This window comes from Neovison vison, chromosome 6, assembly GCF_020171115.1.
Source record: "Neovison vison isolate M4711 chromosome 6, ASM_NN_V1, whole genome shotgun sequence".
NCBI lineage: Eukaryota > Metazoa > Chordata > Mammalia > Carnivora > Mustelidae > Neogale > Neogale vison.
Genome location: NC_058096.1, coordinates 207,042,065 through 207,060,241, shown reverse-complemented (window position 1 = coordinate 207,060,241; position 18,177 = coordinate 207,042,065). Strand labels below are relative to the sequence as shown.

Genomic DNA, 18,177 nt, shown 5'->3' with positions numbered 1-18,177 from the left:
GTGGTAACATATTCCCTTCCCACCACCCACCTGACTGTTTGTCTACAATTCCATCCAAATCATAATCACTATATTCTTTACTACCACATTTCCAAGTAAATTCTCTGCTCCCTTTTTCTGTTAGGCTTTGGAATTACTATACATTTTTCAAGATGTAAGTCACGCTTCATATCCTGGAGAGTTTTACCATATACTCTTCCTCCTTTAAATTCAATTTCTCTGGTATCTTAGAGCACTTCACAGACTGCTACATCAAACTTTTACGGTTTTCCTTATTTTTTAATGGCATCCTACCTGCAAATTTAGCCCTGCCAACAATAGTGTAAGCAGTATGATCCTATCAGGTATTTTTATTTTGAATTTCCTTACCAAAGATAGGTATAAACTTATACAAATTTATAGGATAATCCTTATTGATCTGAATCATAGTTGTATTAGATCTACATTTTAGTACTTGTTAGAAGGTGTTTCTTTAGTAGTCTAAATTTAGCTTAGCAAACTTGTCTCTAATGCGCAGAGGAAATTAATAAAGTAAGCCCCTTAAAACCCAAGAAACAGCAAAATAGAAAAACTTAAGCAAAACTGGCTAAGTAAAAGTGGCTTTTCATTGCCAATTTCAACAAGAAATCATCCCAGCTTCACTAACTAAAGGCATAAAAGCCCACATGCTTATGTTTTGCTTTGGTATTTAGGTTTTATTTGAAGTAGTCTCCACATCCAGTGTGAGGCTCAAACTCACCACCCAGAGATCAAGAGTTGTGTGCTCTACTGACTGAGCAACCAGATGACCCCAGCCTGTGTTTTTTTTTTTTGTTTTGTTTTGTTTTTAAGATTTTATTTATTTATTTGACAGACAGAGATCACAAGTAGGCAGAGAGGGGTGGGGGGGGAGCAGGTTCCCCTCTGAGCAGAGAGCCCGATGTGGGGCTCAATCCCAGGACCCTGAGAACATGGCCTAAGCCAAAGGCAGAGGCTTAACCCACTAAGCCACCCAGGTGCCCCCACTGTGTTCTTTTTCAAGAATCCAACTGCTCACCTTAGTATCTTGAGAGAAAGTGAACAGGAAGAAATCAAGCCCGGGTCCTTAACCTGATATCCCAAAATGGCCAAGGAAAGGAGGAGGAGCAAGATGGCAGAGGAGTAGGAGACCTAAATTTTGTCTGGTCCCAGGAATTCAGCTAAAGTTATCAGACTATTCTGAACACCTACAAACAAGAGACCAAAGAAAATAATAGCAGCAATTCTATGAACAGAAAAGAGACCACTTCTGGAAGGTAGGATGTGTGAAATGAATCAAAGACGATATTTGGGAAAACAAACCATGGCAGGGGTGGGGCGCGAGGACGGGGGACAGGGAAAGGATGGGACCCTCCATCAGCTGGCTCCCAGCAAGTGACAGCAGTGGAGCACAACTCTTACAAGTCGGCTCCACTGAGGGACGCCATTTCAGTGGCTGAGCAGGGAGGTTGGGGTGGAATCCTCACTGGGACTGAGTGGTCTCAGAACCCTCGGGGGTCACAGAAAGACCAGGGGTGTCTGAATTGTGGCAGAGCTCCCAGTTATCAGAGCAGGGAAGCTGGCTGCAAAGATGGAGCTGAGGAGGGGGCTCTAAGCTCAAGGATGCCATAAACCATGATCCACAGCACAGTCGGGCCACATTTCTTCAAGCAGGGACCCAACGAGGGGCAGATCCAGGGAGACCCACCCATCCTCCACCAGGAGAAGCGGCACGGGAGCACACTGCAGGAATTTGCTGGGTTTGAAGACTCCAAATGAGGCCGTGCGTCAGACAGAAATGCTCGGTGATAGGCTAGGTGAGCACGGAGCACCACCAGAGACCAGGGAGACAGGAATGACTGAATGCTCTTCTCTGAGGGCTCACTGAGGAGAGGGCCCCTGAGTTTTCAGCATCTAGGGGGCCAGAGTTGGGAGGTCAACATTTTCATTCTCGTCCTCCAAAGCTGTACAGGAAGCTTTCAGGAAACAAAAGCTACCAAAAGCAAACCCAAACAGATTATTTAGCCTGGATGCCAGCAAGGGCAGTGCAATTCCACCTCAGGCAAAGACATTGGAGAATCACTGCGACAGACCCCTCCGCCAGAAGATCAGCAAGAACATCCAGGCAAGACCAAGTTTACCAATCAAAGAGAATTGCAAAACTCCAGCACTACAGGAATACAGCATATGGAATTCATGGCTTTTTCCCCATGATTCTTTAGTATTTCAAAGTTAAATTTTTTTTAATTTTTTTTTCTCTTTCTATCTTTTTTTGAATTTTCTTCTTTCCTTTTTCAACCAATATCTTACCAATTCCTGTTTAAAAATCTTTTAAAATTTTCATCTGTATAGTCATATTCCATCATTCATCATATTTACCCTTATTTTTGTATATATATTTTCCTTTCTTTAAAATTTTGGGAGGCAAAATACACCCAAAATCTAGTGTGGGCTCTGTTCTATTCACCAGTCTGATCATATTCTCCCCCCAACCCCCACCCCACCCCAGGTCTCTTCTGATTTGTTTGATGTATATTTTTCTGGGGCCATTGTTACCCTTTTAGCATTTTGTTCTCTTATTCATCTATTCATCTCTGGACAAAATGACAAAATGAAAAAACAAACCTCAAAAGAACAAGAGTCAGTACCAACTGCCAGGGACCTAATCAATACAACTTAGTAAGTTACCAGAACTAGATTCAGAATGACAATTGTAAAGATACTAACTGGGCTTGAAAAAAAGCATAGAAGACACTAGAGAATCCCATTCTGCAGAAAGAAAAGAACTAAAATCTAACCAAGTGAAAATCAAAAAGGCTATTAATGAGGTGCAATAAAAAATGGAGGCTCTAACTGCTAGGATAAATGAAGCAGAAGAACTGGTGATACAGAAGACCAAAGGATGGAGAATAAGGAAGCTGAGAAAAAGAGAAATAAACAACTACTGGATCATGAGGGGAGAATTCCAGAGGTAAGTGATGCCATAAGATGAAATAATATTAGAATAACTGGGATCCCAAAAGAAGAAGAAAGAGAGGGGCAAAAGGTATATTGGAGCAAATTATAGCAGAGAACTTCCCTAATTTGGGGAAAGAAACAGGCATCAAACTCCAGAAGGCACAGAGAACCCCCTCAAAAATCAATAAAAAGAGGACAACACCCCATCGTCTAACAGTAAAACTTACAAGTCTCCGAGAAAAAGAAAAATCCTGAAAGCAGCTCGGGACAAGAGATCTATAGAAACATTAGATCAGCAGCAGACATATCCAGAGACCTGGCTGGCCAGAAAGGACTGGCATGAAATATTCAGAGAACTAAATTTAGGAAAAAAATGTACCTAAGAATACTATATCCAGGCACGCCTGGGTGGCTCAGTGGGTTAAAGCCTCTGCTTTCAGCTCAGGTCATGATCCCAGGGTCCTGGGATAGAGCCCCACATCAATCAGCAGGGAGCCTGCTTCCTCCTCTCTCTCTCTCTCTCTCTGCCCGCCTCTCTGCCTACTTGTAAACTCTGTCAAATAAAAAAATCTTAAAAAAAAGAATACTATATCCAGCTAGGTTGTCACTGAAAATAGAAGGAGAGAATAAAAAGCTTCCAGAACAAACAAAAACTTAAAGAATTTGTGAGCACCAAATCACCCTACAAGAAATATTGAAAGAGATCCTCTAGGCAAAGTGAGAGCCTAAAAGTAACATAGATCAGGAAGGAACAGAAACAATATACAGTAACAGTCACCTTATAGGCAATACAATGGCACTAAATACATATCTTTCAATAGTTACCCTGAATTAAATGGGCTAAATGCCCCAGTCAAAAGACACAGGGTATCAAAACAAAACAAACAAACAAAAAAACAAGCCCCACTAATATGCTGTCTGTAAGAGACTCATTTTAGACCCAAAGACACCTCCAGATTTAAGGTGAGGGTGTGGAAAATGATTTATTATGCTAACAGACACCAAAAGAAAGCTGGGTTGGCAATCCTTGTATCAGACAAATTAGATTTTAAACCAAAAACTATAATAAGAGATGAGAAAAGACTATATAGTACTTAAAGGGCCTATCCAACAAGAAGATCTAACAATTTTAAATATCTATGCCCCTAACATGGGAGCAGCCAGTTATATAAGCCAATTAATAACAAAATCAAAGAAACACATCGACGATAATATAGTAATAGTAGGGGACTTTAACAATCCCTCACTGAAATGGACAGACCATCTAAGCAAAAGATCAACAAGGAAGAAAGGCTTTAAATGACACACTGGACCAGAAGGACATCACAGACATACTCAGAACATTCCATCCCAAAGCAACAGAATACACCTTCTTCTCTCATGCACACAGAACATTCTCCAGAACAGATCATATCCTGGGTCACAAATCAGGTCTCAACCAGTACCAAAAGATTAGGATCGCTCCCTGCACATTTTCAGACCACAATGCTTCAAAATAGCTAAGGAAAAAGTGAAGAGGACGCCTGGGGGTCTTTCATAACTCACTACATAGCAACAAACAAAATATACTGACTCTTAACTAGTAAGAACTGCCCTTCAGAATACTAAATCTATCTTCAAAGGCTGTACAGCTTTAGAAAGTAAAGAAAAAAGAATACCCATTTTTTTTACAGCTGATTTTGATAGAAAGAGCCTGTGGCAATGACTGCCTTTGGAAATCTTCCAAGTAGCAAATCTACATTCTTCCCAGATATAATCATATGCTACACAGAACCGATAAAACCACCACAGTTTTATGAGTAAAATGAGTCCAAACTGAGAATATATTTATTAACTGTCACAATTTAACAATAAAGACATAGTCTAACTAAAATACAAGCACAGAAGGGCACCTGGGTAGCTCAGTTAGTTGAACATCTGATTCTTGGGTACTTGCTCATATCATTATCTCAGGGTCATGGGATCAGGTCCCATATCAGGCTCCATGCTCAAAGGGAGTCTGTTAGAGATTTTCTCTCTCCTTTTCCCCACCCCCAACACACACACACACACACACACACACACAGAGCATTAATTATATGTAAGTGTTCATAAACTTACAAATGACTAAACAAAAGGTAGTATATCCAAACAAGGTAATGTTATTTGGCCATCAAGGGAATAATGTACATGATGTAACACTGGCAAAGTAACATCACAGGAGGCCCCAGAACTTGTTGCACCACAGAGATACTGACTTAACACCAATACACCACCTAAGAAGTCTTCATGAGCACTCTAGGAGCCAATTAAGGAGTTGCAGTACTTCAGGCAAGCTCCAAGTTGACAACAGCTGCATTGTAACAGTAAGAAGAGCCATTTCCTATCAACCCTATCAACCCCAAGAGCAATTCTCCCAAGCCAGGAGAGCTCAGCAGGATCAGGAGGGAAAGCTCCTTCTCCTTTGGGCTGAAAAGAGAAGAGTGAATGTGCATCCAATATTCCAAATTATTGGGGACCTGGGGAGCTGCCTGCCTCACCTGACTCAGAGCACTAATGGAACGGACCTATTTTAGATGTGTGGTGGTCAATGACAACAAACAAAATCTAAATGACTTACTGAAGTACCAGAAAACCAGTAATGCCACAGACAGAGCTGGGTCAACTGGGTATGATCAGGAGAAAGCACCCAAATGCCAACTTCTCCCCTGGTAGGGAGAAAGAAGAAGAGTAGAACATACATCCTATGTTCTGGCTTTTCTCTTCTTTTTTTTTTTTTAAATTATTATTATTATCATTATCATTATTTTAATTTATTTGACAGAGATCACAAGTAGGGAGAGAGGCAGGCAGAGAAACATGAAAAATCTAAAATAAACAGCCTAACTTTATACCTCGAGGAACTAGAAAAAGAAGAATAAATGAAGCCCAAAGTTAGTAGAAGGCAGGAAGTATCCAAAATCAGAGCAGAGGGCAACCCCTTCGGGTCCCCTCCCTCTTTGGGAGTTTTGTACTATCATTTTGCTATCACTCAATGAACCTTACTTTGTTGCCAAAAAACAAAAAAACAAAAACAAACAAACAAACAAAAATCAGAGCAGAAATAAATAAAACAGAGACTAAAAGACAATAGAAAAGATCAGAAAAACCAAGAGATGGTCACTTGAAAAAAATAAACAAATTGGGGTGCCTGGGTAGCTCCACGGGTTGAGTATCTGCCTTCAGCGCAGACCATGATCTCGAGGTCCTAGGATCAAGCCCTGTTTCGGGTTCCCTGCTCAGCACGGAGCCTGCTTCTCCCTCCACCTCTGGTGCTCCCCGTTTCTGCGCTCACTCGCTCTCTCTCTCTGACAAATAAAATCTTCTAAAAAATAAAAAATAAAACTAACTTGTCATGGAAAAAAGAGAAAGGGCACAAATGAATAAAATCAGAAATGAAAGAGATGGTAAAACTGATACTACAGAAATAAAAACGATTGGGGTGCCTGGGTGGTTCAGTGGGTTAAAGCCTTCGGCTCAGGTCATGATCTCAGGGTCCCGGGATCAAGCCCTGCATTAGGCTCTCTGCTTGGCAGGGAGCCTGCTTCCCCCACCCCCTGCCTACTTGTGATCTCTCTCTCTGTCAAATAAATAGAATCTTAAATAAATAAATAAACTTCAATTTCTCTTTATAAAAAAAGGAAACAAAAATGATTGTAGGGCACCTGGGTGGCTCAGTGGGTTCACGCCTCTGCCTTCAGCTCAGGTCAGGATCTCAGGGTCCTGGGATCGAGACCCACATCGGGCTCTCTGCTTGGCAGGGAGCCTGCTTCCCCGCCTCTCTCTGCCTGCCTCTTTACCTGTGATCTCTCTCCCTGTGTCAAATAAATAAATAAAATCTTAAAAAAAAAAATGATTGTAAGAAACTACTACAAACCATTAAGCACCAAAAAACTGTACAATCTAGAACATATATATTCCTAGAAACATATAGCCATCTGAGAGTGAATCATGAAAAAACAGAGAATCTGAACAGACTTATTACTAGTAAAGAGACTGAATCCGTAACTAAAAAACCCCCTACAAACAGAAGTCCCAGACCAAATGGCTTCACTAATGAATTCTATTAAATATTCCAAGAAGATTTAATACCAATCCTTCCAAACTCTTCCAAAAAATAAGAGAAAGGAACATTCCAAACTTATTTTACAAGGCCAACATTATCCAGATACCAAAACCAGACAAGGGTGCCAAGAAAAAAAAAATTATAGGCCAATATCCCTGATCAACACAGATGCAAAAATCCTCAAGCAAATATTATCAAACCAAATTCAACAATACATTAAAGAGATCACACATCACAGCAACTGGGATTTATTCCAGGGATGCAAGGATGGTCCAATACCAGCAAATCAATCTAGAGTAATATACCATATTAACAACATGAAGGACAAAAAAACCTATGATCACCTCAACAGATACAGAAAAAAAAATCATTTGACAAAGTTCAACATCCACTTATGAATAAAAATTCTTGATAGGGAGTGGGATAGAGGGAACATACCTCAACATAATAAAGGCCATATATGACAAGCCCGACAGCTAACATCATACTCAATGGTGAAAAGCTGAAAGTTTTTCCCCTAACCTCAGAAACAAGATCAGGATACCCACTTTCACCATTTTTATTCAACACAGTATTGAAGTCCTAGCCATAGCAATTAGGCAAGAAAAGGAAATAAAAGGCATCCAAATTGAAGAAGAAGCGAAACGATCGGAATTTGCAGAATTCATGCTACTATATTTAGAAAATCCTAAAGACTATACCAAATAACTCTTAGAATAAATGAATTCAGTAAAGTTGACAGAATATGAAATTGATACACAGAAATTAAAATAGTGGTTTTAGAGAAATTCAACGCACTACAAAAGAACACATTAAACAACTGAACAAGGAAAATGATGCATGAACAATAACACAATATCAACAATATGATGGAAACTATAAAAAAGAATCAAACAAAAATTCTGAGTTAGGGGAGCCTGGTGGCTCAGTCTTTAAGCGTCTGCCTTCGGCTCAGGTCATGATCCCAGAGTCCCGGGATCAAGCCCCACATCAGGCTCCTTGCCCAGCGGGAGGCTGCTTCTCACTCTCCCACTCCCACAGTTTGTGTTCCCTCTCCTGCTGTGTCTCTTGTCAAATAAATAAAAATAAAATCTTAAAAAAAATAAAATTCTGGAGTTAAAGAATAGAGTATCTGAACTGAAAATTCCACTAGAGGATACAACATTAGATTAGACCAACCCGAAGAAAGATCTGAGAACTCAAAGATGGAACATTTGAAATTCTCAAGTCAAATGAACTACAAGAATAAAGATAAGGAAACCTAAGGGACATATCCACTCATCTAAATAAATGTTCTGAGTTAAGATTTAGATTCCTCTTCTTATAAGTATCTCAATTTTTCAAAAATTTTCATCTCTAAGGAAATATTCTTTCTGCTAAAACCAGTAATTCAACCCATATTCCTAAATCAATCCTTCTATCCCTTCTAGGTTTCAACTCTATTATGCACTTCAGTTTACTTTTGTTCTGCCCCAGAAATAAACTATAAAGCCAAATCTTGAAAGATAAAGGCAGGCTACCTGCTAGGTGGCATCCTCTACTTTCTTTTCCCTGTCACACATTCTAAGAAACTGGTGACCTTCCACCAACTCTACAGCTTACTCTCACTGGCAAGTTACCAAAACTTCATTCTCAAAGGTTACCAATTATTTCCTTACTGACAAATCCAAAACCCTTGTCTCAGGCCTCACTTTTATTTCTTTATAGGACAGTTCCATTGTCAACCTCCTGCATTCTAAAATGCTTTCCTTATATTCCCATGACTTTTAAGATACGGATGGCTTTAAGATGGCTTGCCATCAAATTTCCTTTGCTCTCCTGATAAATAAATAAATAAATATTTATCTCATCCAATGACACAATTTTCCCTCACTCAGCAATTTAACTCAGTGTCCCAAAGGTCTTGCTCTCTGACCAGTCTCCTTAGATCATACACTCCAGAAATCAGCTCCCAGGACATTTTCCGAATATGGCCATGGTTGCACATTTCTCTCCACCAAAATCATCAATATTATCTACCCTCACCCTCATCCACCTAATAAAACAAAACTCTACGCTACACTCTACACTAGAGCTTTGTCCTCTCACTACCTACTCTTCTCTCCCATTACACTGAGATATACAGCCAAACTTTGCCATTTCCTTTCCCTCAAAGTTCGTAATTCATTACCTCTATGCTTTCGCTTAACAATGACAACAATAACAACTCCCTTCCAACATCTCACCCAAATCTCACCAAGAGATTAAGGCCAATTAAATACCACCTTTTATTTTAAATTTTGACTAATCCTCATTAAAGTATGTATACTGCCTTTTTAAGGATTTCATGATACGGCTTCTAATGTGTTTGTGGCTGGTACTGTTATCATCTGCACACTTACCTGAAAACAAGTACTTGTAAGGAGCCCAGCACAAGGCTTTGCTGAGAGTCAACATTTACCTGACAGTTATTCGAAGGTATATTGTACAGTGTGCCAAATCATGTCTATATTTCAAAAACAGCCTCCAAATGCTATCTCCTAACAGCTGCTTTGACTACTGATAATACCAAGCAAGCATCATCAATACACAGTGAACTAGGTTGTATTAAAATAGAAAAATAAAACTAGCACCACGAAGGAATCACTAAATAGCCAGATGTAACAATTACAGTTAAAATCTTTTGAAAAAGGCAATTTTTCTCAAAAGCTCACATGCTAAAACACTTATTAGAGAAACAGAGCCTGCAACCAAGTATTCTAACATCATAGCTATCCACCACCCCCACCTAGTGGACACCAGTTGCTATTACCTAACAGGAAAAAGGCTGAGAAACCACCAGTTAAACACTAAAGGCAGGCTGAAGTTTCTCACTTTATAAAAGCATAATAATCACAGAGCTGTGATTTTTGACTATAACAAATAAAATAAAACTTTTACCTATCAAACTAATGATGAAAAAACCTAAATGTAACAGCTAAAGCTGTAAAACTCTTAGAAGAGTTGGTTGTAAAACTTGATGACTCTGGATGAGGCAATGGTTTCTTAGATTTGCCACCATGCATAAGCAATCAAGCAACCTCACCTATCAATTGTTTTCAACATCTATAGGATCCGTACAATGTCCCTCTTCCATTCCTGACATTATCTGTTCTTTTTCTCCTGCTTATTTGCAGCACGATTTGAATAGCCTTACTGATCTTTCCTGAGAACCATTTCTTTATTTTATCTTATTTATTTATTTGACAGAGAGAGATCAGGAGTAGCCGGGGCGGGGGGGGGGGGGGAGGGGGCGGGAGTAGGCTCTCTGCTGAGCGGAGAGCCCAACGTGGGGTTGGGACCCTGAGATCATGACCTGAGCCGAAGGCAGAGGCTTAACCCACTGAGCCACCCAGGCCGCCCCTCCTGAGAACCATTTCTAACACTGCTGAGCACTTTGCTCCTGTATATTTTCCACATCATTAATTTCGACCCTTAGTTATTTCCTTCTTTCCTTAGGTTTAATTTGCTGTTCTTTTTCCCATCTCTTGAGAAAGATGGGTGAATCACTGATTTTTCAGTCTTTCTTCTTTCCTAACAAACACATTTAAAGATACAAATTTTCCTCTGGGCAGAGCTTCAGCTGTATCCAACAAAATTTAACATTCCTATACCTTATCAATCATTTAATTATTTAGTTAATTATTTAAATAATTAATATTTTTATTACAATACATATTTTAATATTACATATTATATAATATATAATATTAAAATAATTATTTAAATAATTATTTAGTTACAAAGATTTTCTATTTCCATTGTAATTTCTTCTTTGACCCATAGATTACTTGGCAATATATTTCTTAATTTTCAAACATACAGGGACTGTCTGGTAATCTTGTTGTCACTGACTTCCAGCCTAACTGCACTGGTCAGAAAAAATACTCAGCATGGGGTAATTAGCAACTCAAATCTGATATAACTTAGCTTCTTATACAGATGTCCTACAGGGATATGTTAACCAGAAGACTTGATCCCTTATAGAAGACCTATTTCTCAAATTAATCTGGTTAATTTATTAATTCCTATTTTATTTCAATTTATTTTAATTCAACTTATTAATTCATATTTTCTTTCTCAACAAATCAGTTTCCATAGCCCTATCGAACTCTGGCCACTGAGAAAATCAACCTGCAGGATAGAAAAGCTGAAGTTCAGAATCTGAACCATTATAAATTCACCAAACTAAAATATTGCTGATGGGCCCCATTCAGACAGCCAGTAAGCCCATCTTCCCCAGAAATGTTCTTTCATTTTGCAAGGTCTTTTAATTTTCAGAACACAAACAACACAGCAAACATTAACAAAAGTAATACATAAGGCAGACCTAAACTTAACACCCAGATAATAATAAAGAAATATATAAAAAGTCCAATGATCAGAAAGTTGGATATCAAAGAATTAGTTTGCTTAGACCAATTCAGCAAAAAAACAGAACACTACATTTAAATAATCTGTGCAAGTTATTTAATACTTAAAAGTCTCTTTTTCAAAAAGCTAGTAATATTGTTTAAATCTCTGATAAAACTTAAAATCTAGTGAAGTAGGAGTTCATAACCAGAAATTAACTTACCATCCTCTTGTGAGGAAGGATATGGATAAATGTGGTGGGAAGCTTTTGACTTTTCATCAGTAAAAGTCCCCTGGAAAGCAAATGAACAACATAAGGGGAAAGCACATGGCAAACAGACTATGCAATGCCAGATGCAAATTGCCTAAGAATCATAAAGGCATTACTTATTTATTATGTTATACATATATATACACACACACATATATATCAAGACTATAATATTTTTATTTTTAGCAAAGAAAACAATTATTAACAAGTACAAATAAAAACATCTAAATTTTCTATAGACACAGTTTATATTGTTGTATAGAAAAATAATGCAAGTATTTCTTACCTAATTCTCTGTGTATCTCTCTAGGAAACCTTGTCTGTAGTACGACTCTTTCTAAATCTAAAAGTTACTCCAAAATCATCAGAATTATCTGAATAATGCAAGACTATGACCATGAGCCATAACTTACAGCTATATACATATAAGATGGGCATTTCACTTGGCTCTAACATGTATGTACACTACTGTTTTTTAAGTTGATGCTAGAATAGTGGATGACATAAATACTAAGGTTAAGGTCTAGCTAGGCCACAGCTAGACTACTGCATATAATCTAGAATATGACTTGGAAGCCTTTTTTTTTTTTTTTAAGGTTTTATTTACTTCTTTATTTGAGACAGGGAGAACGCACAAGATGAGGGAGGGAAAAGGGCAAATGGACTCTGTGCTGAGTGTAGAGCTCAACACAGGGCTCAATCCCAAGATCCCAAGATCATGACCCAAGCCCAAATCAAGAGTCAGGCACTTGACCAACTGAGCCACCAAAGCGCCCCTACTTGGAAGCTATTTAGATATAAAAGTGTTCATTCCAGAGATCGTAAGAATGAGGACAAGTCTTTTTGTGTTTGTGTGTGTGTCTTAAAATCAGGTATAAGCAGCATTTTAATGTATTTCCTGAATTTTATCTTTGACAGTGAATATTTACTAACTATTACAATCAGAAGAACACAATGCTATTTCTAACTGAAGAGAAATTCTAAAATTCTAAAATCTAGGACTCTCTAAAATGAATTAGTTACAATAAAGCAAGGCATTCTCAATCATTACAAGTATTTGGGCACACTTCTGAACAACCACAAAAGACGCTGAAAAAGGGATGTCAGAGGAGCACAACGTCTGTGATTTTGGCCTCTGGAGTCCGTTAGGCCTGGATCTGAACTTCAGCTCTACCATTTACGACTTGGGTGATGTAAATATCTAAGTGTTTTTTGTGCTTCAGTGTCTTCTGTGAAATAAGGTGGTAATAATACCTATTTCACAAGAATTATAACAATTTAGCAATGAGGTAACGATATGGACAGGTACACTCTAAGTACTCAAACACTGGAGTTCTTAATGCATTTTCAGTGTTTGAGGAAAGGCCTAATCATCAGTATTCAATAATATTATTAGCTTACTGTCTCTTCCCTAAGAGCCTATGAAACCAGGAAGATCCTTATGTCCCTTTAGAGGTTATTCCTAGAATACAATCGCTAAGCCAGGCCTTTAAGAAAAATGGGAACTAAATGTTCAGTATCAACTGTGGAAAATATATAAGCTTTTTCCAGGATTAACATGGTAGCAATAAGAGTAGGTAATTTCAGCTTGGAGGTAATATCCAGCAGGTTAATTTGTTCTGTCTCGGCCTTCTAACATTCTAGATATAATTAAACTACACTTGACAGCCACTCCAGTAAGCAGTCCCAAAGAGAAAAGAAAGTTAAGTGACTGGTTCAAAGTCAAAATGCTGGTGGGACAAGGAAGTGGACTTGAGACAGCCTGACTCGATAGCACAATTATCTCATTTTTCTCTTTGGTAGGGATGTTGCATGTAAGATAACACTACTAAATCTCCAAATGTAAACGGTATTAGAAATCCTTGCTTTAGGAACTTGAACGGTATTTACTGATTACTGAAACATAACACAACTGGCAATCTCTCCTGCAGAAGAAAAAATAAAGGTATCTCAGGAGGTTTCTCAACTAATCCTAAGGATTAGTAAAACTTTGTCACTCAAATGATGTTATTTCAGAAAATTATCTTCTACCTGGGTCTCCTCAGCTAGTTCACCATGATACGGAGTTGCTTATAGTTCAGCCACATGTAGCCACAAACTGGGTATTTGGGTATTTACTGCATGTAAATACCCAAAGTCTCAGCCTAAAATGAGGTTAGAGAAGGGAGGGAAAGACATCCGAAGATAGCACTGGCACATGTGAATCAAGAGAATGTAAGCTTATGGGGAAAACAGAATTTTCCAGTCCACAAATGTAAATACAATACATACCAATGGGGTGGCAGGGGTGAGGAAAGATAGGTTTACTTGAAATAATATTTGATCTCCTCTTACCAACAACTGTGTCATCAACTTCTACTTTGACTTTGTGATTAGAGTAATATAGATCACATGGGGGACGCCTGGGTGGCTCAGTTGGTTGAGCAGCTGCCTTCGGCTCGGGTCATGATCCCGGCGTCCTGGGATCGAGTCCCACGTCAGGCTCCTTGCTCGGCAGGGAGCCTGCTTCTCCCTCTGCCTCTGCCTGCCATTCTGTCTGCCTGTGCTTGCTCTCTCTCCCTCTCTCTCTCTCTGACAAATAAATAAATAAAATTAAAAAAAAAAAATATATATATATATAGATAGATCACATGGTCTCTTTAAATTACATAAACCCAGGGGCACCTGGATGGCTCAGTCCATTAGGCATCCAACTCTTGATTTTGGCTAAGGTCATGATCTCAGGGTCTTACTGGGTTTGCACTCAGCAGGGAGTCTGCCTGCGATTCTCTCTCCCTCTCTCTCTGCCCCTGCAGCCTGCATTCACTCCTGCACTTATTCTCTCTCAAAGAAATAAATCTAGGGGTGCTGGGTGGCTTAGGGGCGCCTGGTTGGCTCAGTCAGTTAAGTGTCTTCCTTCAGCTCAGGTCATGATCTCGGGGTCCTGGGATCAAGTCCCACATCAGGTTCCTTGCTCAGCAGGGAATCTGCTTCTCCCTCTCCCTCTGCTCCTCGCCCATACTCGTGCTCGTTCTCTCCTCTCCTCTCTCAAATAAACAAAATCTTTAAAAATAATTTTTTTAAATAAAATTAAGTAAATCTTTAAAAAAATAAATTACATACATAAGCGTATTTACAATAGGATTACAATGACTCCATACCAATGTTTATTAAATGCTAATTTTGGATACAGATGTGCATCAAATCACATTGTACACCTTAAACTTACACAGTGTTAGGTGTCAATTATATCTCAACAAAGCTAAGGGGGAAGAAAAATGCTTCTAGGATAAGAAGTGGAGGTGAGTGGAGAGAAAAAACTTAGTACTGTAAGAACCCAAAGAGAGAGAACTTTCATTTAATGCAGATAAATACAGAAAATAAAAGACATTATTATTGAAATTTATAAGCTTAATACTATACAATTTTCTGAAGTGATCATGTTTATTACCTGATGTCGTTTGATAATATCCTTCAATTTGTTAGCCAACTTCAGATCAATGTCTGGAATGAGGTAGATGTTGGGTCTGGTCAGACAATTGTTCTAAGGAAGAAAAAACAGATTTTGAAATTCTCTTGGTTTTGAAATGATGTCACATTATTAATGAATTACCCTAATGGCCAAAGTTGACATTAAAAGCCATAGTGTTTAAAACGGGAAGATGCTTTTTAGTATAGACTACAGAGGGCTCATTTCAATATAAAACCTAGGCGTTCAAAAAGCCACTTAATGCCATCCTCAGATCCCTTCTCTGTAGCTAAGTACACCTGGGCAAAAAATGTTCATAATCACAACCTAAAGAAATTCCTTTTATTTTTCATTAAGGTACCACACTCACATATTGATACTTGTATAGCCAATCTTACCTGAATTGACCTTAACAGTCCAAATCTAATGTAGTGTTTCCATCGACACCTTTTATTGGGTGAGAGGGGAGAGGACCCCAGGGGAATGCCATTTTGGCTCATTATTTAAGTTACTTATAGCTCCTCTTTCCATTTCTAAACTTACAAATAGCAATGATTAAAACATGCATATTAACTCCTCAAATCATCATTAAAAAAAAATCAGTGAACCAACCACAAAAATTGTTTCTCTAGCTAGCAGTTCATGAGACAAATTTCAGGCATCAAGTTAATGATAATACCTAGCTGAATCTTTGCCAGCTGCCTCTCCCCAAGAAGGCCAATTCAGTAATCATTAAAAATTACCAATCAATAAAAATACTAGAAAGAAAAGAAGAATACTAAGTGTTCTCTCTTCCAGATTATACCTAGTTAGGGAAGTAAGATCTGTATTTATGGTACAACCCTGAAACAATCTTAAAAAAAAAAAAAAAAAGACTATATAAATGAATAACCAGTAGATTGAGAGTGTTTATATTAAATATGAAAGAGATTCAAGTAATGGATTAAGTGTAATAAAGAAAGAAAGTATGAGGGCATCTGGGTGGCTCAGTTAATCATTTGACTTTTTTTTTTTTTAAGATTTTTTTTAAATTTATTTATTTGACAGAGAGAGATTACAAGTAGGCAGAGAGGCAGGCAGAGAAAGAGAGGAGGAAGCAGGCTCCCCGCTGAGCAGAGAGCCCGATGCGGGACTCGATCCCAGGACCCCGAGATCATGACCCGAGCCGAAGGCAGCAGCCTAACCCACTGAGCGCCCTCATGTGACTCTTAATTTTGGCTCAGGTCATGAGATCGAGCCCTGTAAGATTCTCTCCCTCTCCCTCTGCCCCTTCCTCTCACCCTCTCTCTCTCTATAAGTATCAAAATAAAGGAAATACCACAGATTATTTCACAAGACGTTTAGGATCAATATTCTATAAATGACAAATTTTAGTCATACTTTATAGCTCTAATTCCCCAAAACCCATAAAAATAACAGACCAGATTTTAGAAAATCTTTCTTCCTTTGATCTTTTGGCAGTCCAATAAAGCCAATTTTAGAACCGAGAGTATATTAAATGGAAAACAATTTTAATAATTAAACTTTCTGAGTTACCTGCACCAATGTTTTCTCAATGTTCATAAACATTTCAACATTCCGATCCATTCGGGATGGATTCTGTAGATCAAACCTACGCCTAAAGAGAAGAAAATCATTAGTTAATTTGTCTTCTACCTTCGACAAAACTGCAAAACTTAGTGTTAGCACTCAACGCAAATGAACTGTAAAGACATGGAAATTAAAACAGAGCTCTACAAAACATATGAGGGTATTTTCTCAGTGTAAGAAAACAGTGTCAAAATCTTCATAAAACGTTAAATACTATGACATTAAGGTCCACTCCAATCAAAATGAAGAACCCCGGGAGCGCCTGGGTGGCTCAGTGGGTTAAAGTCTCTGCCTTCGGCTCAGGTCATGATCCCAGGGTCCTGGGATCAAGCCCCGCATCGAGCTCTCTGCTCCGCGGAGGCCTGCTAACCCTACCCCCACTGCCTGCTTCTCTGCCTACTTGTGATCTCTGTCTGTCAAATAAATAAATAAAATCTTAAAAAATAAAATCTTGGGGCACCTGGGTGGCTCAGTAGGTTAAAGCCTCTGCCTTTTCGGCTCAGGTCATGATCCCAGGATCCTGGGATCGAGCCCCATGTCGGGCTCTCTGCTCCGCAGGGAGCCTGCTTCCTCCCCTCTCTCTCTCTGCCTGCCTCTCTGCCTACTTGTGATTTCTCTCTCTCTGTCAAATAAATAAAATCTTTAAAAAAGAAAATAAATAAATAAAATAAGATCTTAAAATCTTAAAAAAATGAAGAACCCATTCCATGAAGTATCCTGTTTTTCTTAAGTCTAAGATATTTTACATCATCTAGAAAAGGAGTCCACACTTCCAAAGGCAGTGAACTATTATACCGTTCTTCAGGTATAAGGAAAATTTATCTGGTTTCTATATGCTTAAAAGTCATTTGCTCAAATTCATCAGTGTCTGTGCTCTCCTTGGGCCTACTATTGTCCTAAATCTGGTAAATTCATCTATTTATCTTTTCTCGCTCCCCAATTTTTTTTATGTAAGTATTCAAGCATAACATTCTAATGTTGTCTGTCTAATCTCACCCACTTCCATATGATTCAATATTAATAAATTTGAATGCTTCTTTCACCATATCTTTTATTCAACACTTACTTTGATTTTGCCCCATTTTAATTCCAGGCAAAGTATAGCTCAGTAATAGAGAGTGTGAGCTGTGGAGTCAAGCTGTTCTGGGTTCTAATCCTGACCCATTTTTATTTATGTAGTCTGGAGTGATTTACTAATCCAAGGATCAATTTCTTCATGAATACAATGGCCCATTACAGTTTTTTGTGAAGGTCAAATGACATATATATGTTAAGGGCTTAAGACCGTGTCTTTTTACGGTCTGTTTAGCCTGTAAGTGATCAGTAATTGTTAACTATGGTTATAACACTTTGTTTTAGTTTTGGGTTTTTTTTTTAAAGATTTATTCATTTTGAGAAAGATAGCAAGGGGAGGGGCAGAGTGAGAGGGAAAGAGCGAAAGAACTCTCCAACAGATTC

General features: G+C 38.5%; 1 protein-coding gene across 3 annotated transcripts in view; it reads right to left on the bottom strand.

Annotated features, from left to right (window-relative positions):
* Window positions 1-18,177, bottom strand: part of SMARCC1 (SWI/SNF related, matrix associated, actin dependent regulator of chromatin subfamily c member 1) — a 170,918-nt gene that overhangs the window by 118,885 nt on the left and 33,856 nt on the right. For all 3 annotated transcript variants that reach the window (XM_044253682.1, XM_044253683.1, XM_044253684.1), the window contains exons 4-6: window positions 16,666-16,747; window positions 15,112-15,204; window positions 11,634-11,703 (exon numbers count right to left, since the gene is read on the bottom strand). In XM_044253682.1, the coding sequence (XP_044109617.1) occupies window positions 11,634-11,703; window positions 15,112-15,204; window positions 16,666-16,747 (245 nt within the window). The remainder of the gene's footprint in view (window positions 1-11,633; window positions 11,704-15,111; window positions 15,205-16,665; window positions 16,748-18,177) is intronic.